At 42.3% G+C, this 27,971-nt stretch overlaps 1 protein-coding gene across 7 annotated transcripts in view; it reads right to left on the reverse strand.

Moving 5' to 3' along the window:
- Positions 1–27,971, reverse strand: part of Cep152 (centrosomal protein 152) — an 88,655-nt gene that overhangs the window by 20,386 nt on the left and 40,298 nt on the right. For 5 of the 7 annotated variants that reach the window (XM_052724340.1, XM_052724339.1, XM_052724338.1 and 2 more), the window contains 11 exons: positions 26,791–26,934; positions 24,319–24,600; positions 22,254–22,385; positions 19,716–20,366; positions 16,905–17,046; positions 10,754–10,918; positions 7,586–7,682; positions 6,568–6,671; positions 4,186–4,342; positions 3,733–3,845; positions 437–1,718 (listed from right to left, as the gene is read on the reverse strand). In XM_052724340.1, coding sequence (XP_052580300.1) covers positions 736–1,718; positions 3,733–3,845; positions 4,186–4,342; positions 6,568–6,671; positions 7,586–7,682; positions 10,754–10,918; positions 16,905–17,046; positions 19,716–20,366; positions 22,254–22,385; positions 24,319–24,600; positions 26,791–26,934 — 2,970 coding nt within the window. In that variant the 3' untranslated portion in view covers positions 437–735. Of the gene's footprint in view, positions 1–436; positions 1,719–3,732; positions 3,846–4,185; positions 4,343–6,567; positions 6,672–7,585; positions 7,683–10,753; positions 10,919–16,904; positions 17,047–19,715; positions 20,367–22,253; positions 22,386–24,318; positions 24,601–26,790; positions 26,935–27,971 lie in introns of those variants that run through there. The other 2 variants (XM_052724337.1, XM_052724342.1) reach the window with 2 other exon arrangements.

The following is a 27,971-nucleotide window of genomic DNA, read 5'->3' on the forward strand; positions in this document are numbered from 1 at the left end:
TTCGAGGCCAGCCTGGGCTACCAAGTAAGTCCCAGGAAAGGCGCAAAGCTGCACAGAGAAACCCTGTCTCGAAAAACCAAAAAAAAAAAAAAAAAAAAAAGAACTGGAATCATTCAAATTATATTCTCCAAAAACAATGGAAAAATAGGGAAAAACCATATATGTGTATGTTGGGGGGCGGTTCCCAAATTCTTGGAAATAAAGTGACATATTTCCAAACAACACATAGATTAAAAAAAAAAAAACAAAACTAGTCACAAGGAAAATCAGTGAAAACTAATATACAACATATTGATATTTATGAGTTGAGCTTAACACTACATCTGGCTGGTCATATACACAAGTAACCAAAGTCTGTATTTTTTGAGTTGATTTCAAGTATGATGTCAATGTACCATTTCTAGACTATAAACTACAAAATAAATCATGACAAATCTACAGATTACACACAATTTTATTAAATACTTTAACACTGCAAAATAAGTCAGCTTATAAATATAAACGTAGAGGGCTGAGTAACCGAACAAGCACCACACAGACGCACCACACAGCACATCATCCAGGCCCCCAAGATTAAGGCAGCGCCAAGCCTCAAGTAACTGAATGAGAAAACTTTACTCAGGAATAGTATCAGGCACATGAAACTACAGACCTCATAATTGATTTTCAGTATAAAGTATTCCTATCCAGTTTCTCGTGTGAATAGTAATGATTCTTCTGGAACATGGCACATGATTAGTCTAGATTGGCAAACGGGCTGTCAAAGCCGCTATCTTGTTGGCTCGTCAGGGGAGCAGTTAACTTTCTCAAAGGCTTCGGACACACTGATGATGGTCCTGTGCCACTCAGTTTTCTGAAATCTGGCTTTAACACATCCGTGTTCTGTTGGGATGAGTATCCCAGAGTCGCAGCCATCTTCCCTTGCTGGGAATGCAGGGTTTCTCTGGGCAGATCTGGAGTGTAACCACTTCGACGAACCATATTACTTTTCTGGGCATCTGGAAGGCAACTGGCTGCTGAGAACTGTTTCAACTCGACAGAGTCCCCCAGCATCTCCGGAGTCCTTTGTGACAACAGAGGACGACCGCCACAGGGTAAAGTCCTATCAGAAAGCTGGCCTGGAGAGCTGCTAGGCCCCTCTTCATCCTTCACTGGAGTGTCCACACCCTGACTCGTCTCGGATACAGCACTCTCGGTTTCTGTTAGAGAACCACAAATAGATGCTTTGAGCCTTGGTACTTCACTGGGACCTCCAAGGCTTGTGTGTATGGATCCTGAGACGCATCTAGGTGAAGATTTCTTTTCAGCAGTTCCAAGGAAGGGGATGGCTGAATAAAGAAGTGACTCAGAGCCAGCTCCACTGGGTGGGTCTTTCTTCTTGTGCAAATCAAAGCCACCTTCGCCCCTGTGTGCAACAAAATCAGGAACGACATTCTTTGCCAAGATGTCTGGGGGCCTGCAACTCTCACCCCCACACTGACGGTCTGAAGGCAAAGCTGTAGAAGTCACGGGCTTTATTTCTCTGTGTTCTGAATCCTCTAGCTGCCTCTGGAAATTAGATGCAGCCCTCCTCCTAGGAACTTGCTCATACACACTTCTGGGGGCAGTTTTTCCACTGTTTGGTTTGCTTTCAATGTACTGTGGAATATTCTGATTCACACCGCTCCTTTCTGATCTCTCAACGCCCATCAGCATCTCTGAAGTCAGGGGAAATGCTACTATGTGCAAAGGAACACAAAGTTAGGAGCACAAGAATTAAGAGAAAATGAACACTTTAAAGAGAACAATATATTTACAGTTTTGTGTATTATCAAAGAATATGCATCAGTGATAGGCAAGTATAAACATTCTTTTACTCATATCCATAGCAATGGTAGTCTTTGTGGCTGAAACGTTACATCCTGTGCTGGCTAGTTTTATGTCAACCTGACACAGCTGGAGTCCAGAGGAGGGAGCCTTATTTTCAGCCATTCCATTTCTTTTTTGATGGGTACTACAACATTTTAAGAGCTGATTGCAAAGCAATGTGGCTCTGCCTCTGATGTCAAGCATGAAGTTTCTGACGAAGTGTGCAAAACAACTCCATGGTACTCAGAAGGAACACCCCTCTGTGAAAGCCAGGACACTGCCCCAGATCAGAGGAAAGCATGCCACAGAACTGTATCTGAGTAGTGACCTCGGAACCCTGAGTTGACCGACAGAAGCAGGTTTGACTGGGGACATGAGTTTCGCGTCCTTGCCCCCAAATCAGAAGTCGGCTTTCTTGTTACATGCCACTGCCCTTTGTACCTAAAGTGCACCAATCCAAAACTTACACAAGTAAAGCTTGTGGCTCTACGAGAAACATTCTGAGTGGCTGAACAATCTCTGCTTCCAGGTGACCAGAAGATCAGAAGCTTCTTCCCACATAGGCATGTTAAGTGAAATAGCAATTTTCTCCTTGTATTTCTACCAGTGCTTACTTTTCAGACACTAAAGCCGTGTTCTACAGGACATTTCATTATCACCTGCCCCTTTAATGTACGTGCTACTTTGCCCGCTTATGTATTTGTGTTTAAATTCTAATCGCCCCATTTCATCTCCTTGTTATCATTCTCTATTACCTTAAGTTCTTGTAAAAATAGCAAGTATCAGTATCTTGTGAAACCCTTACCCCATTCACATTCAGTGGTTGCTGATGTTGCAACCTACTTTTAGTATCTGTTTATGTATGTCTTCTAGCTTTTTCTCTTTTTTGATTTTGTTAGACTAAACTTTTTCTTAAAGGTTTTCCTCTAGTAGTCTGGAAGTCATAATATATTCATTTCTTCTTCTTGGCATCCCTAAAGTTTACATCTTTCTAAGAACAGTCACTATCTTCTGAACATCCTTAGGTTCTGCTTTTTAAGTAGTCTTTTGCCTTCAGTGGGCATTGTTAGCTTTGTTCTGCATCTGTTTCTGCATCTCTTTCATGCTGACGATGTTCTTGAAATGCATGATGGTTCTTGGTTAAATGTTTACTCGTAGATATCTTGAATGCAGTATCTGTCTGTGCTGCATGACTGAGGAGCTGGTGGAGGGGAACAGTTGTGTTGCACAAAGACCTGACAGCCAGCACTCAGGACACAGAGGCTAAGGGCACCTTCTTGACGCCAGGCAGCCAGCACTCTGGTCTGCCTCCACCTGGTCCAATACTAGGGTTGGGAAGGACAAAGAGAAACGGAATGGGAAGGAGAATGGCGGGGAGGGGAACTGGAGAAGAGGAGAAGGGAGGAGAAGGAAAGGGGAGAAATGAAACCAGTATTTCCACCTGGGCACTGCTCTACACCACCAGCTCATCACCCACCGGCACCACGGGCCACTGCTTCTCCTGGGACACACGATCCCGCATGTGACACAGGTTTTGCTGTTGCCCCTACCTGTGCTGTTGTGGAGCAGTTCTGAGTCGAGGTTTCCCATTTTCTCACACATCCTATAGCTTCTGGTCTATCAACAGCAACTGCTCAAATTGGGTTACAATTCTGCCTTTTTTTTTCATGCTTTGTCAATTAAAATCTTGTCCACCACGTCTCTGGATGGATGGACGTCACAGCGACAGTTGGTGAGGCTATGCAGTCTACTGTGGAAAGTGTAAGCCGACTTTCTCCTTTCTCCTTACCCCAAGTACAACCTTATAAACCAGCTCTGACTCCTTATGGAGCTGCCTTTTTTCATACAGAGAATACCAGATATCCAAACGAAAAGAGAACCCACCTGAGCGGCCTGCCTGCACACACCTGACTCCACAGTCTGACTCTGCAATTGTTCCCAACAACTCTGCCATTGTAGCGAGTTTGCTAGCAGCATTCATAATCTTCTTCTCAGCTCTGTGAGGAATTCCAGAATATAAAATCAAAACAGTTTAAAATGAAACTCACGGGACTCCTCAGTCCTGGGATTGTTTCCTAATGGCTCTGCCAATACCGAGGGAAACCCAGCCTAAACTTCTCTCTTGATCACATAAACTGTCCTGGTGTGGTCAGGACACACAGTGTACATGATCATATATACGGTTGATTCTGTGGTTAAGGAAATGACAGCACACTGTCCTGGTGTGGTCAGGACACACAGTGTACACTGATCATATATACGGTTGGTTCTGTGGTTAAGGAAATGACAGCACACTGTCCTGGTGTGGTCAGGACACACAGTGTACACTGAACTCACCCCTCTTCCTTTCCATTATCCTGCAGGATCTGCTGAAGGCAAGTCAGATAATACTTGCGCATCTTGCGGGCAGTGTGCTGCCGTTCCCGCAACACTTCCGCCTTCACCATTTCTGCGGCTCTTTCCTTGCTCTCCTGAATGTATCGAAGCATATCACCTGCAGAGGGTGAAGAAACCCCCATGATTCTCACTGTTTCTCCAAAAACAGAAGGTGCAAACTTCAGAGCAGTTTTCTGGCAGATGAGGTGAAGGAGGCACAGTTGAAACGTTGTACTTCCCATGCCCTTTGCAATGCAACACTTCACAATGCCATTTGAGTAGACTCAAAAGAAAAGCACTCTGTTAGCCCTAAGATGGCGATGGCTGCATGTGGGGAAAACCACCATGTCTTCTGTTATAGTCTAAAACACTCAACGAAGTGAGCAAGAAACCTGTGTTCTACTGTACCTTATGATTCAGTTGAGGAAAGAAACCCCCAGGAGTGGGCAGAAAGGCAGACACTGGAAAGGAGGAAAACATACATTCTTCCCTGTGCTCTAAAGGTCTCTAGTCCATGCTCAGCCAGTGCTTTCAGTAAACAACTCACAAGGGTCACACAAGATGTTCTGCACAGAGTGGGGAGAACTATGTTTCTGTCTGAAAGTCACATAAAATCATAATCCATACCTTTCTCCTCCTCACTGTGGCTCTCATTTGTACTACTACTGGTTAAAGCTAACTTTTAAAAACTAAATCTAGGACTACATTCTACATCTAGAACTTAGCCACTCCTATTATATCAGGAGTGCCTACTCACACAGGAACTTCCCCGTCAATGTCAGTAAACATCTGAAAATTAGATGCTCTGTGTACAAATGCAAAGTGGGGGTCCACTTTTCCTTCTGTGAGATGGGAGAACTGAAATGATGTTGCCACATTAACCTCCAATTACCCTTGTAAACGTTAGCTAACCCAGAACACGTGCCTTATATCAGGATGAAAACTGCCTCATTTCCACTTCCTGTAAGAGTGGTTTGCTCTAACTTTGCCCTTTGCTAGTACGACGACGAATAACTGAGAAATCTCACTGATGAAACCGACTGGCCTTTCACATCTACAAATGACTTTGACACCCAGTGATTAGAATCTGAGACTTTTCCTGCCTTTTGTTAAAAAATGAAAGCAATTTTAGGAGGAAAGTCTGTTTCTCTACATAAGCCCTGACTGCTGCATGAGACGCACACCCATGTCATGCACTTTTGTGGTTGAAACACAGGAGTCTTTACTTTGGAGACACCCTGGAGATGCTCTACAAGGCGGCTGGTACTGACAAAGCCCTGACAAATTCATAGCCATTTGGAACAAGAAGAAATAATACTGACTAGATTCACCCCACAGTTCCTACGTCTACAATAGGAATCTGACTCAGATGACACACTCCCCCCTCCGTCCCTCCCTCTGTCATATTTCAGTCTTCCCATGGCATGTTCTTTCTACAAGTTATTTATGCTCTAAGGCTATTACATTTTAAGGTTATTTGAGTCTAACGTCTAAACAAAGATTAAAAACTGATAATCAGCAATATAAAAGTAACTACTCTTGGGAACTAGAGATGACTCAGTGGTTAAAAGTACTGGTTTCTGTAGCTGAAAGTTTTCCTGTGTCCCACCCGGTCTGCAGCCGCTCAAACCCAAGTAAACACACAGAGGCTTATATTATTTTTAAAGTATGGCCATGGCAGGCTTCCTGCTAGCTAGCTCTTGTATCTTAAATTAACTTATTTCTATTAATTTATGTTTTGCCACATTTTCTGTGGCTTTACCTATGTCCCATTACATGTTGCTCCCTGGGTGGCTGGCTGGCATCTCTCTCTGCCTTCTTCCTGTCTCTCTAGTTAGAATGTCCCACCTGCCTCTAAGCTGCCTTGCCATAGGCCAAATGGCTTTATTTATCAACCAATCAGAGCAACACATATTCACAGCGTACAGAAAGACATTCCCCCATCAGGCTTCTCTTGCAGAGGATCAGGCTTTAGTTCCCAGCATCCACACAGTGGCCCATAACCATCCCTAACTTCAGTGCCAGGGGACCTGATGCCATCTTCTGGCCTCCACAGGCAATAGGCATGCACATGGTGCACAGACACATACTTGATTACATGTAAAATACATGAATACATGTAAAATAAAAATAAATGTTAGGAAAAAAAACCCTACTGGTGTCACTTGGGCAAACTAATCCATTACTATGCAATTTTTGAGATGGCATCAATAATCTCTTCTAAGGCTGAAGAAAAAGGCAGTTTGGAAAATTCACTAAAATGGTCAACCCTGAGTTTCCATTTCATGACAGTGCAAAAGGCCTGTCCCAGCAAAGATCTTGAGAATCTCTTTAGGAACTTACGTTTAATTTTTTTGACCGCTTTAATGTACTGTCCACGGAGTTCTTCCAAGGCCTGCCTACTGCATGGCAGCCACTCGCTCTCAATGGCTCCTTCAGACAGTGACCTAACCAAAAAAAAACATTGCAGAACAACAGAAGCTGTAAATAAAGAGCATCACTTGAAAGAGTTACATTCGGGGGCTGGAGAGATGGCTCAGAGGTTAAGAGCACTGGCTGTTCTTCCAGAGGTCCTGAGTTCAATTCCCAGCAACCACATGGTGGCTCACAACCATCTACAATGAGATCTGGTGCCCTCCTCTGGCCTGCAGACAGAACACTCACTATATACACAATAAATAAATAAATCTTAAAAAAAAAAAAAAAAAGAAAGAGTTACATGCATTCTTACAATCTAATAAAATGACATGAGATATGCCCAGGATGCCACACAAAGGAATCACCATTATTCAGTTATTTAGTATAAGAGGAAAGCTGGGGTAGAAGCTCAGTTGGTAGAGGACTGTTTAGCATCCATGAAGCCCTGTTTTCCATCCCCAGAAATCAGGAGTCATAGTGCACACCTATAACCCCAGCACTCACTGGATTAAGGCTGAAATTCAAGGTAATCTTGAGCTACATTTGAGGCCAACCTTGGGAGATATTAAACCTTGTCTCAAAAACAAAACAAAAGAAGGAAATCAGCAAATCAACATTATGATTGCCTAAGTAAATACTGGCAAATCCACAAGATGAAAATATACACAGCTACTGAAGATCACGTTGTAGGAGGTTCCTAGTAACACAGGGAAATGTTTCTCTAATCTTATTAGTGAAGGGTAACAATAATCCCCAAATCCCAATTTTTTGAACATTGTACACATGGCATGTATATATAAACAGCCTAAGTGATATAAAACAATGGAATAATACAGTCTTTCCTGTGAATATATTTTATGTGAAATAACACAATGATTCAGTGTGACATTTCTACTAAAATTAGGGTGCTTAAAAAGAGATCGTCTTAACTATAAAACGTTACCGTGGTGGTGATCTGCAAAGGCCCCTCAATGCTTCCAATTTATTCTTCATGTCATTGTTTTCTTCTATTAATTCTTCAACCACTCTGCTGTTCTCTTCTACAACAGAAAGTCGGCATTAATCTATGAAAGTGCTTCAGAGGGGGCTGCCTACTTTCCAGTTCTCTCTTGTGTTACCTCCCCAGTCAGCCCTGCACTGAACCTTCCCCTGTGCAGTTTTCTCAGCATTTAAATGTTTCCTCTTCATCTCCACTGCACATATCCTGAAACTGGTGTCCCACTGTCTGGGGTGTGCGTGCTGAGCTTCCCAGCTGAAGGGAAGCTCTCCAGAATGGGGCTGCTTTGTTTCTTGACGTGCTTCTGCTGGAACTCAGTGCTGCACATGCTATGCAAGAATTCTGCCAGCAGCTACACTCCCCACCAAGATCTGGGTTTTCTAATTCTACGTATGCTCAGCTCCTAGTACAGAGTTTATGTTCATAAAGACCATCGTTGAGCAAGAACCTCAATAGAAAGTAAAAAGAAAATAACCTAAAGTAGGTACCATTCTTTTAAATCGTGTAAGGTGTTCAGAAGAGGCTGACAGAGCCCAAGGGCTGTGAAGCAGAAAGCTTGCCCTGCAGAGTACAGAACCAAGGGTAAGCCCTAACTCAGTTTACTGGCTGGATGGGCCTGAGCAAATTCCTTATCTTTCTAAGCCTGAGTTGTCCCGCTTGTAAGATGGGGATAGTGTCACACATCTTAACAGATTACACACTAATAAAACAACTACTGCGTAGCAATGCTCAGTAACTGTGAACAAAGCCACCCCATCAGCAGACCCTAAGAGCTAAGACACAAACGCAGTGGACTTGGAAGCCACTCACACCTACTCTACCACTCTGATGAGTGCTATCAAAAAAGGAACTCAAGGGCTGGAGAGATGGCTCAGCGGTTAAGAGCACTGGCTGTTCTTCCAGAGGTCCTGAGTTCAATTCCCAGCAACCACATGGTGGCTCACAACCATCCATAATGAGATCTGGTGCCCTCTTCTGGCCTGCAGGCATACATGCAGACAGAGTACTGTATACATAATAAATAAATGAAAAAAAAAAAAAAAAGAAAAAAAAGAAATGTTAAAAAAAAAAAAAAAAAAAAAAGGAACTCAAAAACAAACAAGCAGAACTATAGGGTTCATGTAATAGATTTATGACAAGAATGCAATACAATTATCAAATAACTTACTTAGTTTTGACCTTGGCTCTTTCATCTGTCCACTGTTTTGAAAGAAGCACCACCTTTCTTGGAGCTTTTGAATGATACAAGATACCAAGTTCAAAACTCACTATGCAAAATAACTACACAAGGTGTGGTGACACACAGCTTTAATCTCAGTGCTCAGGAGCCTGATGCAGGTGGATCTCTGGGAATCTAAGGCCAGCTTAGCCTACAAAGTGAGTTCCAGGCCAGCCAGGGCTCTATAATGAGATCCTGACTCTAAATAAGCAAATAAAACAAAATAACCATTTCACGATCACGGTGTAGAGTGCTAAATATCACTATGTAAAAATTACAAACACTGAGGAGGGCTTAACAAGAAATGTTACAATCCAATCCTTTAGCTGCCTTACGAAGGACAGACTAGCAGACACGGAAGGAAGCAGAAAGGTGTGAGAGTGAGTGTCAACATCAGGTAAGAGCAGAAGTGACGTGGAGCCAAGAAGAAGTGAACGGCTTGCTTGCCTCTCCCCACCCCCACACAACTGTTTGAGACCCCAGCATTCAGGTTTGTTTGGTTTTTTTTTTGTTTTTTTTTTTTAATTTTTTTATTCAGAAATTTTTTATTCATTTTACATATCAACCACAGATCCCCCTCTCTTCCCTCCTCTTGTCCCCTGCTTTCCCCCTCCAACCCATAATTGTCCCTATATTCCAGATCAGTGGGGTAACTCCTTGACTTATTTTTGTATGTCTACAAATACATTATTTTGTTATGCAGAAAATGAAAATAGGATATTATGGAATTCTACTCAGTGCTATGATTTCAGTGTTGTTTTTGACTCTCTCTCTCTCTCTCTCTCTGTGTGTGTGTGTGTGTGTGTGTGTGTGTGTGTGTGTGTGTGTGTGTGTGTTTGCGATTTCCTTACCATTTTTCTAAGAAGATCAGGAAAATTTAGATAATTTATGGCATATTAATGATGCATATCTGGAATACATCTGTAATATGTAATGTTTAATAGCAGCAAGAACATCTACTTTGCCTTCACTTTTTTTCCCCCCTTTTCTATTTTAATAAAAAGGAAAAAAAGAAAAAGGTTATAACTAACAAAAGAAAAACTATATACAAAAGTACAATGACTATATACAATATATACAAGTAATAAATGTCTAAACAATGTCTAGTCCATCAGGTTTGTTTTTATTGTTATAGTCATTCAAACATTTACTGTTTAGTATAATGTGGGTACTACGACTCTGATGACAAATAAGATAAGAAACAGTTTGGATGGTAGAATCCAGAACAGCAACAGAGAGAATGGAGGAGGAACCCATACAGCTGTGCCCACTCATCTCAGCTGGGAAAATCAAGGACTTTGCAGATACAACATTTCGTGAGTTAATCCTAAAGCATGAAAGTTAGACCAAAAAGTAAACAGCAGGGTCAAGGACACATGACAGAGTGATAATATCACAGGCAAGGCTCAGCAGCAAAGAAAACAACTGGAAACGGTTCAAATGTCCAGTCAAAAAGAGGGAGTGGAGAAGAGGAGGACAGGGAGAAGAGGAGGACGGAGGAGCCATGGAAGGCCAACAGCTCCCTTCTTCAGAGGGGCCATCGGAAACGGTGGTGGACAACCCTGTCAGCATGCACGAGTGGACCGGAGGGAAGCTAGCCCAGACCCCCACGCTTTATTTATGCTCTTCCCACTTCCCAGAGCAAAGCTTGACTTGACCCACGCTTCCATTTCCAGTGCACAGAGCACCGCCTGACACACACTCAGGCCGGCGAGGTCTCATCGATCGAGAAAGGAATGTGAAGCTCTTTAATTCAGTTAGTAAAGACAGATCCAAACTGGATTCCATCAGCTCACCAAGAGCACTGGTGCCCACGTTAACAAAAGTGTTCCGCCTGAACATGGGAGCCAGGCCCCGCCAGCCTCCTAAGGTAGAAGTGAGCTGGAACTGCTGACCTCCAAGTTTCTCCACTGCAGCCTTGTGCGTCCTTTCTAAATGCTGAAGGTGACTATGGCACTTCTCCAGCTTCCTTTTCAGATCTCGACACTCCTGCGTTTCCCTTTCAAGTTCTCGGAAGCAGTGTCCACAGCACCAATCTTTAATTTCAAAGATCTTTTTATCTGGAAAAAAATGAAATAATACAAAACCTTTTTATGAAACTGTTTGGGTTACAGGCAGGCAAGAAAAAAGAAACCAAGCTGGCAGAACTCATGACCAAAGGCCACGGCATAATTGGAAGAGCAGGGTGCGCAAGAGGGAGGCCAGGTCTAACTTCGGTCCCAATACTTGTTGGCATGGTTACTTAGCTTCTGTAAGGCTTAATGTTTTGATCCATTAAACTCGATAATGCCATCCAGTTTAAAATTGCTATGAAACCAATGCCCAGATCTTAATATTGAATACCATTCTCCATAAAGAGAGCTTCATAAAAGACTTTTTAAAAAATGGCTAACTGGGGCTGGAGATATGGCTCAGAGGTTAAGAGCACTGACTGCTCTTCCAGAGGACCCAGGTTCAATTCTCAGCACCCATATGGCAGCTCACAACTGTCTGTAACTCCAGTTCCAGGGGATCTGACACTCACGGCAAAGCGCCAATGGGGAAAAAAAAATGGCTAACTTCAAAAGTAGAAGATGCATGTACAAAATGAAACAGAAATATCTTGGCAAGCCAGAAAGTATAAAGTATTGAAAACTAAGAATATGTGAATCGTACACATGACACGAAAGGAGAGATAGACAAATAGCTGAACAGATGAACCAGTAAGTAAAGGTAATTGTTTTTATTATTTTATTATTATAAAAACATGCTGAATGCCAAGTGGTAAATGTAGAGAGATGTTTGGAGTTGGAAAACTTATCATTTTGCAACCAGGATATGAAGACAATCAGGCAAGAATCACCAGTGACCACCATATCCAAGAGAAGGCTTTAACGAGAAGGCTGTTTGCACAGTCCTCAAAGTGCCTCTCTGCAGACTGCTTACTGGCTGCAGATGGAGGGAGGGCAGTAATTATATAATGAAGAAACACAATTTTGACCAGGTGATCAAAATTAACCTCAACAATAAAAGAAAAATGGCCACTGTGCTTCCAGATGTGAAAAGATACTATCAGTGTAGCCTTCCGGCCAAGGAGACACATGAATCTGAATGGATTCATGAACAGAAGATAAACCTCAAATGAATAAGTTCTGTTTTGAAAAAAGAATGGCTTTGTTGATACCCATGGGAGACCTGCCCAGAACAGAAACAGAGGAGGAGGGAATGGGGGGAGAGGAGGGGAAAACATGGTTGGGATATAAAATAAATAAATTTAAAAACAAACAAACAAAAAGAATGAGGGGGAAGAAAAGAAAGAATACTAGTCCTTAACACTTCAAAGTGATAAAAGACAAGGAGACACCATGGGAATACTTTCTGTCAAAGGATGCAAAGGCGAATGAGTACAGGACACAGTGTAAATGAGTATAATGTACAGGGGAAGTGCTATCCTAGACATCCTTTAGGTGAAGAAAAATCAAATTACAAAGAATATAATGTGTATCAATCCATTTTTATCATGTTTGAATAAAAAATATGTAGTTGTCAAGATGAAAAAAAGAAAACCTAAATGGCTTTTGGAAATTGTAGGAGCCCATTTTCAGGTTCCTCGTGGCATTACCCAGCAGTCCGCATAGAGAGGATGATTAGGACCACGGGCCTGAGTGCAGGTGTCTGAGATGGTCTGCACTTGGCTGTGCTGGGGGAGGAGGTCTTTTGCTCCACCCCTTGGCATCTCTATAAATCCTCTGGGGCAGAGACAGTCAGGGCCCATTGGAATAGGTTCCAGGCCCTCTTGAGGCTATCCTGTATTTTCTATCTGTTTATCACCACACTCTAAATCCTTCTATCTAATATTCCCTGCTGCTCGCACTCAAGAAAACTCTGGGGAACTGTGGGGTTGGTGGGTAAATGCCCCACAGGAAATCAGGTTCTCTGTTACCACAGGCTGAGAGCTGCTGTGGATGGAACTGTGGTAGAGTACTGCAGACCTACTATTTCTTAAGCTAAACGGTGGGTTCCTGGTGTTAGCGTTCATAACTTACCTACACACTATTTATATTCTTGGCATATATGAGATATTTCATCATCAGTGGTCAAATTACTTAAAATAATAAGATTAGGAAACTATAACCAAATCTAATATCCCCCATGGTAACTTCTGGAAGTGGTACTGTGATAGTTTGAACGTAATTGGCCACATAGGCTCACAGGGAGTGGCACTACTAGGAGGAGTGGCTTTGGTGGAGTGGGCGTGGCCTTGTTGGAGGAAGTGTGTCACTGTGGGGGCGGGCTTTGAGGTTTCCTATGCTCAGGACACCGCCCAGTGTGTCAGTCGATTTCCTGTTGCCTCTGAGTCAAGATGTAGGACTCTCAGCTATTCCTCTGCCTGCACGCCCCCATGCTCCCCATCATGATGATAATGGATTGAACCTATGAAACTGTAAATGAGCCACTTTAATTAAATGTTTTACTTTTTAAAAGTTGCCATGGTCATGGTATCTTTTCAGAGCAATAAAAACCCTAACTAAGACAGGTACTATAAATGACTTTACAGGATTTAGTCTTTCCTAATGAGTTTACAGATATGCTCACAGGAAAAAGACAGAAAGAAAAATGAACTTCTGTACAGTGCTGTTGGTCTTCAGTCAAAGACAATTTCTTTCACAAGAAGCCAAGTCACATCTAAATTTTATCTCTACCATTTAATAGGTTACAATGTAACTCTCAAGTTATTACAAATGTGATACATGAAACAAAATACAAATTAGGGTCATACTGCCATCCACTAAACAAACTCTCAATAGGTATTCCCAAGCCACCTAGAATTTAGAGGTAAGGGGAAAGGCTCTGAGGAGAACATTGACAAAAACTGCCAACTAAAGACCACTGTGATACTGCGTTAAGTCATGAGAACGTGTGACTTAATACACAGTTCTGTCCACTCTTTGCATGTTACAACAGAAGTGCCAATTATGCAGCAGGAGAGTATGTGTAGGACAGGAACAGACTACAAAGGTTCAGTATACTGGAAAGGATGGACTCTTAGAAATTTGCAAAGTCCTAGTTCAGAAATCTCAGTGAATAAGAAACAGCCTCATATTCCCAGGTAAACTCTGAATACAAAGGGCTACAGCATAGTGTAAGATATAAGTTACTTGGGGCTGGAGAGATAGCTCAGCAGTTTAGCACACTGGCTGCTCTTCCCGAGGACCTGGGTTCAATCCCCAGCACCCACATGGGGACTCACAACTGTTTGTAACTCCAGTTTCAGGAGATTCAAAGCCCTCTTCTGGCTTCTGTGGTGCACAGACATAAAAGCAGGCAAAACACTCAAAAACATAAAATTAAATTTAAAATATTTTAAAAACATTACTCAAAAAAGGAAAAATTTTACTGCATCAAATGCTTATGCATTACCATGTACTTTGCTATGTTAGAAATGAGTAGATGAAAAGCACCACACCTGTCCTAAAATCTATACAAATAAAAAATGGTCAAAATGCACCAGAAAGATTTGCATTAATGAAAACAGTTGAAATAGGGCTTGCAGGATGGATCAGCAGGTAGAAGTACTTGCTGCACAAACCTGACTGCTTGAGTTTCATCCCTAGATCCCATAGTGGAAGGAGAGAACAGACTATAAAGTTGTCCTTTGACCTCCACACCTGCACGATAGCACATGTGTTCCTACCCTACCACTGCATGTGTATACACACACACACACACACACACACACACACACACACACACACACACAAATATAAAAACAACTGGGGAAATAGGATAAATGGAGGTGGGGGGCTTAGGAAGGTTAGAGGGAGGCCAATACAGGAAGGAGAATGGATAAATAACACTAAAGATGTTTGAAATAGCCATAGGGAATCATATTTTATATTTATCTAATATTATATGCAATACTTACATGTGCATACACACACAGAGTATAAATGAAGTTATGACACTTGGGAAGATAATATCCTCCCACAAGTTGGAGATCTAACAAAATCCCCAGAAGCAGGCATTAGAAACCTTCTTTTGAGCTGTTGGTCAAGTTAGCCCAAGAGACTCCCAAAACAATACAGGTTATTTATGCTGCCCTATGTTGCCCCCCGCCAAAGTTGAAGGTAAGTCCCTATGGCTGCAAACCACACACACAGTGGGGGATCTGAGCTCGATCGAACCCGAAAGACTAGCTTTCTTAGTACCAGAAGCTGATATGCAAGTTGTCATGGAGGAAAGCAATCAAGTCCTACCCAGCTGTCATGCCTACGAATCACAACAATGACCAGCAAGGCAAGACATTCCTAAAGGTGCAACAGTGGCACTTACAACTTGGCAGCAACCAACAGCTCTGTAATTGGACTGGGAGGCCCACTCAACAAGAGGGAAATCATGACTGGTACTGTCAACCCAGCCAACCACTATGGTTAGTGAAGTCCTAGATCCTAATACTGCCATTTTCCTAAACCAGTATAATTCTAACTGCATTCTATGTGGTATTGTATTCCCCCAAATATTGTGCATGCTAATAAATTTATCTGGGGTCAGAGACAGAGCAGCCACAATATTAAACATAGACGTTAGGCAGTGGTAGCACACGCCTTTAATCCTAGCATTCCAGAGGCAGAAATCCATGTGTTCAAGGATACAGCTAAGCATGGTGACTCACGCCTTTAATCACAGAAGGCAAGCCTTTAATCCCAGGGAGTGGTGGTAGAAAGCAGAAAGATATATAAGGCTTGAGGACCAGAAACTAGGGGCATTTAGCTGGTTAGGCATTTGGCTGGTTAAGCGTTCAGGATTTCGAGCAGCAGTTCAGCTGAGAGTCATTGGGATGAGGACACAGAAGATTCCAGTCTGAGGAAACAAGACCAGCTGAGAAGTTGGCCAGGTGAGGTTAGCTGTGGCTTGTTCTGTGTCTCTGATCTTCCAGTGTTCACCCCAATATCTGGCTCAGGTTTGATTTTATTAATAAGAACATTCAAGATTCATGCTACAATTCTAAATAGTTACTCTTATACCCACAGATAAAGGAAGCTCTCACCTCTCTCCTCAAAGAATATTCATTTTTGCAGAAGGAAACTATTACAGAAATCCACAATTGCCCAAAACGCAGAGAGCAGCTGATTGTCAGGCACCCATCTCTAAATGATACATCTACACTGCTACTCCTACACCCAGGACTCAGGGAACATCATGGAAATGACGGAGGGGGTCTTGGAAGACTGCTATAAGAGTCTAGATAGAGTGCCTTCTAGATATGACAGGGAAGAAACACTGATGAAATCTAACAACATGGCTGCTTAAACAAGATCTGAACAATTATAATACCAGGTGACATACCAAAGTAGATGAGCTAAATCTCACAGGGCCTTACCCCCTAAACAAGAACTACAGGCAAATAAGGCAAGCAAAAGAGAGGGAGGGAGGGGGAGGGAGGAAGGGAAGGAGAGAGAGAATTAGTCTTTCCCAGAGATGAGCACTTTGACTACCCAATACTAAATGGTCTGCCCTGAAATTATATATAGAACCAACACTAAACAGACTCAAATGGTTGCATTTTATCTATTTATTCTCTCTCTCCTCTCTCCCTCTCTCTCCCTCTCTCTCTCTCTCTCTCTCTCTCTCTCTCTCTCTCTCTCTCTCTCTCTCACACACATACACACACACACACACACACACACACACACACACACACACACACTAATAGTAATAATGAAATAAAAACAGACCATAAGTTTGGGGGGATGGATGGAAGGGATTGAAAGGACATGAGGGAGAGGCTAAATGACATAATTGTATTTTAATTAAATAGAGAAACAACAGAAATCCGTCTCAGTGATTTGAACGTAGTCTCCACTATTCATATTTGGCAATTCTCTTGTGTGAAGCCCTTGATTTCTCAACAGTTAGGACAAAATTTCTGACTGGTCTAGCCAACGCTCACTCTTCACTTTGTAAGCATCATCTGTGCACGGAGAGAAGCCCATCACGCTAGAAGAGGTCTAAGTGAACCCTGCCCTGAACACAGCATGCAATCTAGACAGGAAACAAAATCAGTACCAGTTTCCGCTCCTGCTTCTGGCAAGGCCAAGGGCTGGGCACAGCGTCCAGAGGTGCAGACAGGAAAGGATGCTGGGACTCCAGGGTCTCCCTGGCCAGTGTTCCAGCCGACAGGATCTGCAGAGGTCTTGACTACATTTCTCTGAAATAAAATAAATTATCTTCTTACTTAATACCTGGGAAAAATATCTACAAATATTTGTTTAGAATCCTAACTTTAAAGAACAAAGAAATGTAATTCTAATATTAAAAATGCAAAAAGAAGCCGGGCAGTGGTGGTGCACGCCTTTAATCTCAGCACTTGAGAGGCAGAGGCAGCTGAATCTCTGTGAGTTCGAGGCCAGCCTGGTCTACAGAGCGAGTTCCAGGACAGCCAGGGCTACACACCAAGAAACCCTGCCTCAAAAAAACAAAACAAACAAATACAAAAAGAAAACACTGCCTATCAACAGTCTTGCTTGAATTATCAGCAGTGTCTCTCTTAGGATGGTATATAAACAGCATCCAATATGCAAATGGACAGGCCTCCCCGGCTGGCTACAACACAGGACAGGAGATAATGAACAATATCAGAATTATTCCTGATCTAGCACACTTTCACTACAACAGGAGTCAAATTCCCTAGCAACTATGATACAAATATTTTACTTCCTAACATATTCAAAACAAGTACTTGAACATATTCTGTTACTAGGCTAGGTAAGAAAGACACTTGAATGCCAAGTGCAAAGACCTATTGCACAAGGCCTTTCTTCATGATGAAGGCTCTTAGTATCTGTCACTTTCTTGGGCATTAGACTTACTAAATTCACTGGTTTTTAAAGCAGTACGTTCAGATTTTGGACACCTACTAACTACCAAAGAAACAGAACATGTGACATTGCTATCTAGCTTTAACTTGTCTCTGGAAGGTGACAGAATGTGCTACCTTAAGTTTGCTTGAAATTCTCCCAATATTTCCATTTTCTTCCATCCATTAACAACTATTTTATTAATATCTTTCAATAAAACATTTTCTTAGAAATTGTCTTTCTCACTCCTACATCCTTCCAATCTTAGCAAGCTCTTGGTCTATTTCAGTTTCCATGAGCAATTCTAAACCCTATGGATTTAATAAACTATAGATCAGCCTTTCATATTTATGGAACATGGACTGCAAACTTGGAATCACTATTGACCCCCAGTGTCCTGAGCTGTGTTGGCTACAAGGCAGCAAGCAGGTCAAGTGCTTCTATGGCAAACAGGAGATTAGGCGTTTCAAGTCATCGTCCCCAGGAATGCAAGTCGACCCACCCAAGGACAGCTGTGCAAGTCTAAACTCTGAGCTGCATTGTCTCATGTCCACAGCCATGAGCCAGATAAGTCACACAGATGCGCTTACACTGCTTGTGCAATTATAAGCCCTGGAAGAGCTCCAGACTGATTTTGCATTGACATAAAATGAAATGCCTTGAAAATCCCACATTTTCACTAAAGGAAAAGTCAAATTCATTAGCAACTAAACTTGGAATGTAATAAACATGTATAATAAACACAAGTACGAGAGTGTCAATTTTTTCACTTGTAAAGACTTTTCTAGACAAATTTGAAAGCATCAACATGATTTCTTCATCACCTCTATTCCTAAAAACTGCTATTTTTCTTATTTTAATATTTCTTCCCAAGATTCTCAACGAAGTATTAAGCAATGCTCATGGGAAGTAATCTTGCCAGTCATTTTTATTGATGGCAACTATGTAATAGTAACACCACTGTAAAATCAAGGATAAACATATGAACAGGGATGAGGAGGGCTGCCTACTTCAGTCTCTCCGACTCGAAAGTTCTGTCCTTTTTCATACGTAGGATGCAGACAGGCCAACAGACATCACGGTCAGGAATTGGGCCAGGGAGCTGGATTCTCTTTTTCTGGATGGCCAACCACAATACAGATTTGCCCAAAGCAACTTGCTAGTTTGTCTCCTACACTGGAACTCCCACCCTGGCTTATAAGCATTTCCAGTAGGCATTAGCACTGAACGCTCAAAAATGGCCTAGAAAAGCCTTTAATGGTGATATCTTCACAGGCCTGAACGCTAATGGCTAATGCTTGCCTTATAGTCTATTCAGGCACTTTCCCATCTGGTCCTAAACACTGAAACAAGCTGGCCACACACTAGAACACGATTCTGGAATTTTCATGAATGCCTCATCCTTCAATCCTAAATATGTCGGGCTGGATTCATCTGGTCTCAGACAGTACTTGCATGACTAAAAGAACACAGAGAACTCATTCTGCACGTACACATATGGGGTATCTATGAAACAGACTCCAGGAATTTTGGCAAATGAATCAAACCTCTTGCTTGTTTCTTTCTTTTTAACAATTTTGGGACCTCATTGGCACTTTTTGTATAAGAAGACATAAATTCATTGTGGACAAGATATTGACTTCTAACCTCTTCAGAAAAAACAAAACAAACAAACAATCCTGTCTTCATATGATGTATACTTCTTAAAGTGGTTAGGACCACAATTATTTAGTTTCTAAAATGTCATGCCCTTATAAAGAATAACACACATATATGTCTAAGTAATAGCTGTCTAGAGGCTAAATGACCTGCCTCATAGTTGGAGCTATGGAGCAATAAAAAAACCCAGCACCAAATGGAATCCATTAGCTCTGCTGCAATGAAGTTTGTTTTCACTGGTGAAAACAAACATCTTTACCTATTAATCATATGATGAAGGCAAGAAAAGCCCACCAGAGTCACCTCCTACAATCATAATTACCCTTGGTATTCAAAAGCTCTCTCTACTCTAAAAACGTACCTTTTTCCACTCGGAGACAATACTGTCTGTGAGCAAGGGCAGCATATCTTGAAGTGCTTTTTGTATGCAGGCTTTTACTTTCTCAAAATACTGCACAGATACCCATTTTGAAGAACAAACTGACATGACTTCCAAAAGCTGCCTGCCCTGGGAGTGACCAGCAAACTCCTTCTGGGTGTCCCTTAGGAGGAACTCCAGCACAGTGAGGATGTCATCCTCATACTGACGGATTTCCAGTTGCGTCCGCTCGGCCTCCTGCAGTGTCCACTCCCTGCGACTCTGGTCCAGACATGCTTGGAACTCTGTATCCTTCTGAAGAAGTAGCTCAATTTTCTGCTTCTCAAAGTCCTCTTTAGCTGCCGCAAGCACTTCATTAATTTTATTCCGATGATCATCTAAAAACTGCCGATAATCTTCCTCATTTTGTTCTTGAATCCTATGGATTTCTTCCTGTTTTTCTCTGTTCCATTCAGTTCGGGCCTTAGCCAACTCAGCCCTGACAACCACAGGGACTTCCTCATCCTTCAACTCCAGTTCCTTCCGGAGAGACTGAATTTTCTCTTCCAGTTCCTTGACAGGTATTACATGTGGCTTCATATTTTCAAGCTCACTTTTCCATTTCTCTTTAGCTTCAGAGAGTACAAGTGACAGCTAGAAGGTATAGCAGCACACATTTCAGAAGGTCAGCAACACAGATCTGAGAGTCTCTGACAGTCTTTATTAACAACAGATCCTAAGTATCTGGGCTAACCTCCCAATTAAACAAGCAATTTAAAACACAAAATAAAGGGAAAATAAATCTAGATGTGACATACATTCTGTAGAACATGCTTACACTAGACTTAAGAATCTTCTTCATTTATTTTAGTGTGTGTGTGTGTGTGTGTGTGTGTGTGTGTGTGTGTGTGTGTGTGTGTATGTGTGTGTGTGCGCGGGTACACTCACCTGTGAAGGTGCCAGAGGCTGACATGGGGACCCCTGCCTCTCATGCTCCATCTTATTTTTTGGAGCGAGTCTTTCATTAACTCTGAATCTTGTTCCCACTAGATTGGCTTGTCAGCAATGCCCCTGCTCTTGCCGTCTCCAGCCACACTCAGGTGCACATGAACCTGGCTTTATGTGGGTTCTGAGGCTCCAAACTCGTAATTTCATGCTGCACAGCAAGCACATTACCCACTGAGATATGTGAGATCCTCCTGCCTCAGCTGCCCGAGAGCCGGGACTGTAAATGCCTTCTGTACTCTTAGAGACCTTCTGGCTATCTGCTTTCTATGTTCTACCCAACTTTATTATTTTACTTGACTTCTGAGTCTCATCATACTATTTCCTGTCTCTCTCCCTCTGAGATATTTCCTTTGAGGTATTTCAGACACACAAAAAATACATAAATAAGAAACACTTATGCACTTACTATTACATAGTAAAAAAATACTGAAATTTCATTATTTGTTTATTTTTGACACAAAGTCTCATGTATCCCAGGTTGGACTCAAATTCTCTGTAGTCAAGGATGATGTTGAGTCAGGTGGTTAGTGGTGCACGCCTTTAATCCCAGCACTTGGGGCAGAGTCAGGCGGATCTCTGTGAGTTCGAGGCCACCTTGGTCTACAGAGCAAGATCCAGGACTACACAGAGGAATCCTGTCTCGAAAAACAAACAAAACAAAAAAAAACAAAAAACAAAAAAAAGATGACCTTGAACATCAGATCTCTCAAGTGCCAGAGTCACAGACATGCATCATCACATAATTTCGTTGTTCAAATGTTTAACTCTATCAGCCTAAAGTTTACTGTGACACATAGGTGGGTAAAACCACTTTCCCAAAGTATTACTGGGTTATCACAAGACTGCTCACCATGGAGTAACCCATTCCTCGTTCTTTGGCTTCGAAACAATTTGTTAAACATTTTATTCAAAGTTGGGCCTATCCCTCAAGTCTGTCTTGTATGAAGTGTGTTGTTATGATTCAAGGCAGTTTTTGCTTTCAAATATATTCTGTTGTGTGGACTACAATACCTTTTCCAGAACAGTGAAATAAGGAAGTCTAGTCTTTTATTTTTCAAAATAAATTTTAGAAATTACTGTGCCAAACTTTAAAGTTATTTCCAGCTTGCTTCCCCTTTGACTGCAATCAGTTTAAGATCCATAAATGGGGGTGGGGGGAATGTATGCACATCTGGGTTTTTCTTTTGAAGAGCACAAACCCTTTAGAGAGCTGGGTATTTACAAAGTGAACACGCTCTAAGACTATAGTCAGCTCAGGAAATCTTCACACGTGTGAAATGGTAATGAAGAGCAAAGAGGCCTGTTCTCAATCTCAACCAAACGGTCCACAATAAAATGGGGTTCAGTTCTAAGTGCAGCCATGTCTCCGATGTGAGGGTCAAGGTGTTGAGGCACATGGCCTCCCCTCCAGTGAGCTAAGAGCGGATTCCATGTGCTTAGGCTCAATGCGCAGTGTTAGAGTTCAACACCAGCAGCAGGTGCACACTCCAGAGTGGAGGTGGGAGGATATGGACAGAACGGCACAGCACTCACCCTCTGGGCCACCACCAGCTCCTGCTGCTCCGCCCACTCCTGCTGCTGGGTTCTCAGCAGTGCCTTGTACTCTGCAAGCTTGGGCAGCTCCTGTAGCCAGCGACTGCGGGCATTCTGCACAGCTGTTTCCACCTACAGGAGATGACAGGAGAGAGGCATAGCAAGGGTAAAATTTCACAGCAACTATGACCTCATATATATTTTACATTGTGTCTCCCTGATTTCATAAACAGCAAACAGCAATCCTCTCTAAATTACATTCTGTCCCCTGCAAAGGGCAAGGCAGGGAGTGGGAATCTGTATCTGATCAGCAATGCAGTCATCAGAAGCTTCTTACAAAGCTCTGTCATTCTCCACAAAGTTCTATTGCTCCTGGAAGGAAAACTAAAGTACACCAGCGGGTCACCTAGTGCCAGCTGCTGTCAATCATTACACCCACCACCTCCTCGCTCATGCTCGACCAGCACACCATGTGCACACATACACAGACATGCCTCATACCTAGCACAGATTGCTGCTGTCAAGAATGCATTTGGACATAAGAATGCACATGACCCTTCAGGTTCAAACAAGAACTCTATAAACATGATGAACTTTAAGGATGAGCGGGTTATAATCTATCAGCAATTACATGGACAGAGCTTATTAAACTTTTTTCTTTCTTTCTTCTAAAACAGATAGACACAGAGCTGACACAAACATTTTCCAGTGAAAGGACTAATTGCTTGTGCATATAAACTCCAGGTAGTTAAACAGCAAGAAGATAAGAGTTCCTACAGAAATTTATGTTTTCTGGAGACATTACCTCCATGCTGTGTTGGCTTTTCTTACTTTTCTTCATATGATCTAAAATTTCATATATACTGAAGAGGCATTCTTAAACACTTCTCTAACCAATGTTTTCTGAACCTTAGTAAAGACTTCAGAAGATTGCTGGCCTGGAACTCACCATGTAGACCAGGCTGGCCTGGGACTCCCTGTGTAGACTAGGCTGGCCTGGGACTCACTATGTAGACCAGGCTGGCCTGGAACTTGTAATCCTGCCTCTTCAAGAACAACACCAGGCCCAATTTCAGGAAATTTTAACTGATGAAGGTATCCTTGATATGTTTATTTGCCTATGTTTTCTGACTGTAAGATAGCCTACAATAACATATAGAATAATGCATATGTATAAACTGCTGAATATTTATCAAAAACTAAGAATATTTAAATATCTTACTTCAGTTACTGTTTTTCAGTTTTTGCTTTTTTTTAGTACTGGGATTGAAATGAGGGTTTTATTGTGCTGGGCAAGTATGCTATCACTAGTGTACACCCCCAGCCCCAGGCAACTTCTTATTTAAAGTAAAATATCTAAAATAATAAATAGATAATAGATTTTTAAGACATGACCTGCCTTTAGTACTCTGCTCTTTCACACATCAACAGTGCAGCTCTCCAGGAGAATCACTACACTAACTAACCTAGATACAAGAGAATAAGTCGTCTTTACTCTGTTAACATGAACCACACTTTCCTCAGGACAGTCTTGCTTTGAAACTGTTTTCATCCATGTCTACAGCAAGGCTGTGAATGCTGCAAGGGAAAGGCAATGGCACCACTTTTTGGCCATTGATGGGAATTACAAAGCTCCACTACGGGGCATACCTGCCAACCCAATTCAGCATAGAATTTCAACACCAATGCTGCTAAATATCTTAATCCAAAATTACTAACAAAGATACCTTTAGTGGAATATTTTCTATAAAACTAGATGTGAAAGATTCTTAATTACTTCTTAATTTGAATGTTAAAACAACCAATGCACATGCACACACACACACCCTCAGGTATCCTAACACTTAGATTTCAGAAAACAAGCACTTTGAAAACTCAATGAATACAGAAAGAGTTTTATAACCAAAATGAAAAAAGCTTTAGAAACATTGCAGTTATCTATTCCAGTCTAGAAATGCTAAAACCTTAAAATGTATAAAGTCACACCCCAGTTCAAAGGCAGCATTTCCGGGATTTTCCTTGGTCAGCAACCCCCAAACTTCACTCCGTTGACCGCGCCCATCACCTGTTGCGTAATACTCTCACAGTACTTGAGCTCCAACTCAACTTCAAGCTTTCTCAAAGCTTCCTTGACAGCAATCTCCTTCTCCTGCTCCAACTCCCGCTGGACCTTGCGAGCCTGCTCCTCTGCCAGGACCGCTGCTTCTGCCTTAGCCACGGCATCCGGAAGGGCTACCTGGTCGGTCTGACTGCCAGAGTCAGCAGTTGCCTTTCTCAGGGTCTTTACACTATGGTTCAGTTTGGACCGCAACTCCTTTTCCAGCTGTTGAATGAGGTTTTGCCTGTTCTGTTTTTAGAAGGAATAGAAGAAAAGCACTCAATAAAGTAAAAACTAGAATTAAACGTTACTCAAAGAAAGCAACTGCAGGTGTACTTGAAACCCATGGAGGGTGGCTGTCGAGCCTTCTGACACGGCGACACAATGGTGTCCTCTGCAAAGTTCACGGTCCACAATCACACAGATAATCTCCTTTTAGGTAAGTTTAAAGTTCTGCCAATGGACACAGCTGATACATACTCCTGGAGTTATTATATGAGGGCTAGAAATTTAGTCCACAAAAGTACATTCCCAAGCAACACTTGAAAATTCCTCTTTGGCTTTACTACAGAACATAATCCCCATGAAGACTTAATGACAGTACTAAGGGCAGAGCACCCCACGGTCAGTATGTGACCAAAAAGTTCTGACTCTGCCACTGTAGAGATGTCACGACAAAACCTCACAGAACTGTTCGCTATTAACTACGGAGTTTCACATCAACAATACTTTCCAGAGTAAATCTAATCAACAGGTTGGGTCAATGGTGTAAGAAAGTCTCATCGACTTCAACACCCTGGAATCTTATCAGTATATATTAAGTTAGAGGGAGGTGTCACAGACAGACCCTCTTCATGCGTTCCCCTTGTTCAGCAACACAGGGAGATGGGTATAATTAGTCTTATACAAAACTATAAAGGAGCAAACCGGCCTTTCCTTTTTTGCCTGTCCCATCTGCTGACTACCTGGAGTTCTAAAAGAACTTCCTGGCTACCACACTAACAGAATAGCAAGCTCAAAGGCAGAATCTATGACAGAATCTTCAACAAGCTAGAATTCTGGTTTATTTTTTTATTTCTAAGTGTTTAAGATCATACTTCAGTCCTTAAATTTCTAAGAAACCAGCCAGGCACGGTGGTGCATGCCTTTAATCCCGGTACTTAGAAGGCAGAGGTGGATGGATCTCTCTGAGTCCAAGGCCAGCCTGGTCTGCATAGCAAGTTCCAGGCTACAAAGTGAGACCCTGTCTCAAGAGGAAGGCGGAGGAGACAGAGGAGATAAATAACCGTGATGGCAAGGATGCAGACAAAAGGAAGCCTGGACGCAGCTGTCAGGGATGACAAGCCCAGTCCAGTCACTGTGGAGTTCCTCAAAACCGAAACTAAGGCTATGAAAAGGTGCAGCCATCCCACCACTAGTGTTTATTCCAAAGAGGACGCAAGTCAGCATACGGCAGAGACACTCACACTACTGCCACGCTCCATACAACAGCTAAGTACAGACTCAACCTCGATGTCAGCAACAGGGGGACCAATAGAGGATGTGATTTACACACGACAGAGCGCCCTTCAGTCATGAAGAACCACCAAGGCACAGCATTTGCAAGAAAGCAGATGCAGCTGAAGACAAATGAAGTCAGTCTCAGAAGAATAAATACCTCATCTCACTGTGGGTCTACAGAGTTCATAAAGATACACAAAATCAAGTATATACAGGAGCATGAAAGTACAAGGAAAACCATCTAGAAAATAAAGGACCAATGGGATGGGGGAGGGGTGAGCAGAGAAGTCAGGCAGGGCACGGCACTAGATCTAAGGACAGTCTTATACTTGTATGAAAGTGGCCTAAGTAACATGCTACATTTTGTAATTAAATAAATTAATTTCTTAAAGTTTCGGCTGCTGAGCCTGCTCTTCACTTTTCTCCTAATCCAATGCATTATTATTCATTTATGACTATAATGACATAATTAGAGACATTGGTATAGACTTACTAGAGCCATTTCATAATAGGAAATGAGACCATAGTTTTATTTCTAGGAATCAAAGAAATATCCAAAAAAAACCTTATATCCTGATTTTGGATAAAGATCATGGAATAATTTTGAAAAGTCAAAGTGGTATGATGTGTTCTAACAGCCAGATTCTGAGAGACAGAACAGATGCTATCTACATACTTGCTAATTAATTGTAAGCCACATGTTCAGGAAGAATGAACTACAGTTACTAACACATATAGTGACCAGAAGCCAGGTGTAGTGTCTCAGTCCTTTAATCCCAGCACTCAAGAGGCAAAGGCAGGCAGATGTCTGTGAGTTTAAGGCCAGGCTGTTCTACACAGCAAGTTCCAGGCCAGCCAGGGCTGGGAAAAATAAAATAAAATAAATAGACAGTGACCCGAAGAAACTCTGACCCAGACCCTTTCTCTGAGTGACGTCACCTCTTCCTCGGCCCGCTCTTTAACGCCAGCTTCTTGCTCTTTCAGCCAGTTCTGTTTCGCCGTCTTAAGAGTTTCTTGGTACTTCTCTTCAAGTTCTAACTTCAGTTTGCCTACATACTCTTCTCTGTCTTCCAAAAGCTGCCTCTGTAAACAAAACTCAGGTTAGCATCTCAGCATCTCTGTGTAGGACTGACAATCACCATGTTAGAAATGTGTCAATGTGGGCATGGTGGAGGCAAGGTCATTCCTGGCTTCACAGCAGGTTCAAAGCCAACCTGGGCAACAGTATAAGACTCTGTCTTTACAAAAAACAAAACAGTGCATGCAGCATGAATCTTGGTCCTACACGTTTTATAAACTCTGTACCTAACACTCATATCAGTGATTCTCTCCCTATTTTAATTTTTATGAAATTACTAAAAGTTAAGTTCTCACTTTCTAAATAACTTTAAATCCTTTGTAATTCTTCTGGAGCCAACACTAACTAAAACCACTCCCTTTAAAGATTCATTTTCTATTGAGCGACAGAACACACGTGGCATGCCTTCCATCATGTTGACCTACTGAAATAGCCAAACTATTACATGAAATGAACACCCCACTTGCTCATGACTGCCGTCTCCACATTTGTGATGGCAACACCTTGCTTTACGATCTCATATTCAAAAACATCTGGACAGAATGTTTAGTCAGGACTCTGGACCTAGCTTCTAGTCTTGAAGCAGGTAGCTTTCAAACTGTGGCCTGCAGGCTGATCCAAGCCAACCAGAGTCAGACCTCCATCTCCAGAGGACAGAGCTGACCACGGCTTCCCATGGGCGCACTGGACATGCAGCAAGGGCAGCAGGAAGGACTGGTCACATAAAGAACCCTCGGCTCTTCCTCCAGCTCCCAGGAGGCCAGTGGTCACACAGCCTTCTCCAGAGCCTCACCTTCCTTGTCATAAGATGACAGTCAAACTCCTCCTTCCCAGGACAGTAAGTGACAAGCTCTGCTCTGTGCAAAAGGTGGAGGGAGAAAGCCGCCAACGGGCTCTGTGCGGCACTCACAGCCACTAATGGTGCTCTGTGCAGCACTCACAGCTGAAGGCACACTGTGCGTGGCGCTCACAGCCGAAGGCACACTGTGCACACTGTGCCCGGCGCTCATGGCCAAAGGCACACTGTGCACACTGTGTGCTG

The sequence above is a fragment of the Peromyscus californicus genome, unplaced genomic scaffold (assembly GCF_007827085.1).
Source record: "Peromyscus californicus insignis strain IS unplaced genomic scaffold, ASM782708v3 Scaffold_7__1_contigs__length_154581171, whole genome shotgun sequence".
NCBI lineage: Eukaryota > Metazoa > Chordata > Mammalia > Rodentia > Cricetidae > Peromyscus > Peromyscus californicus.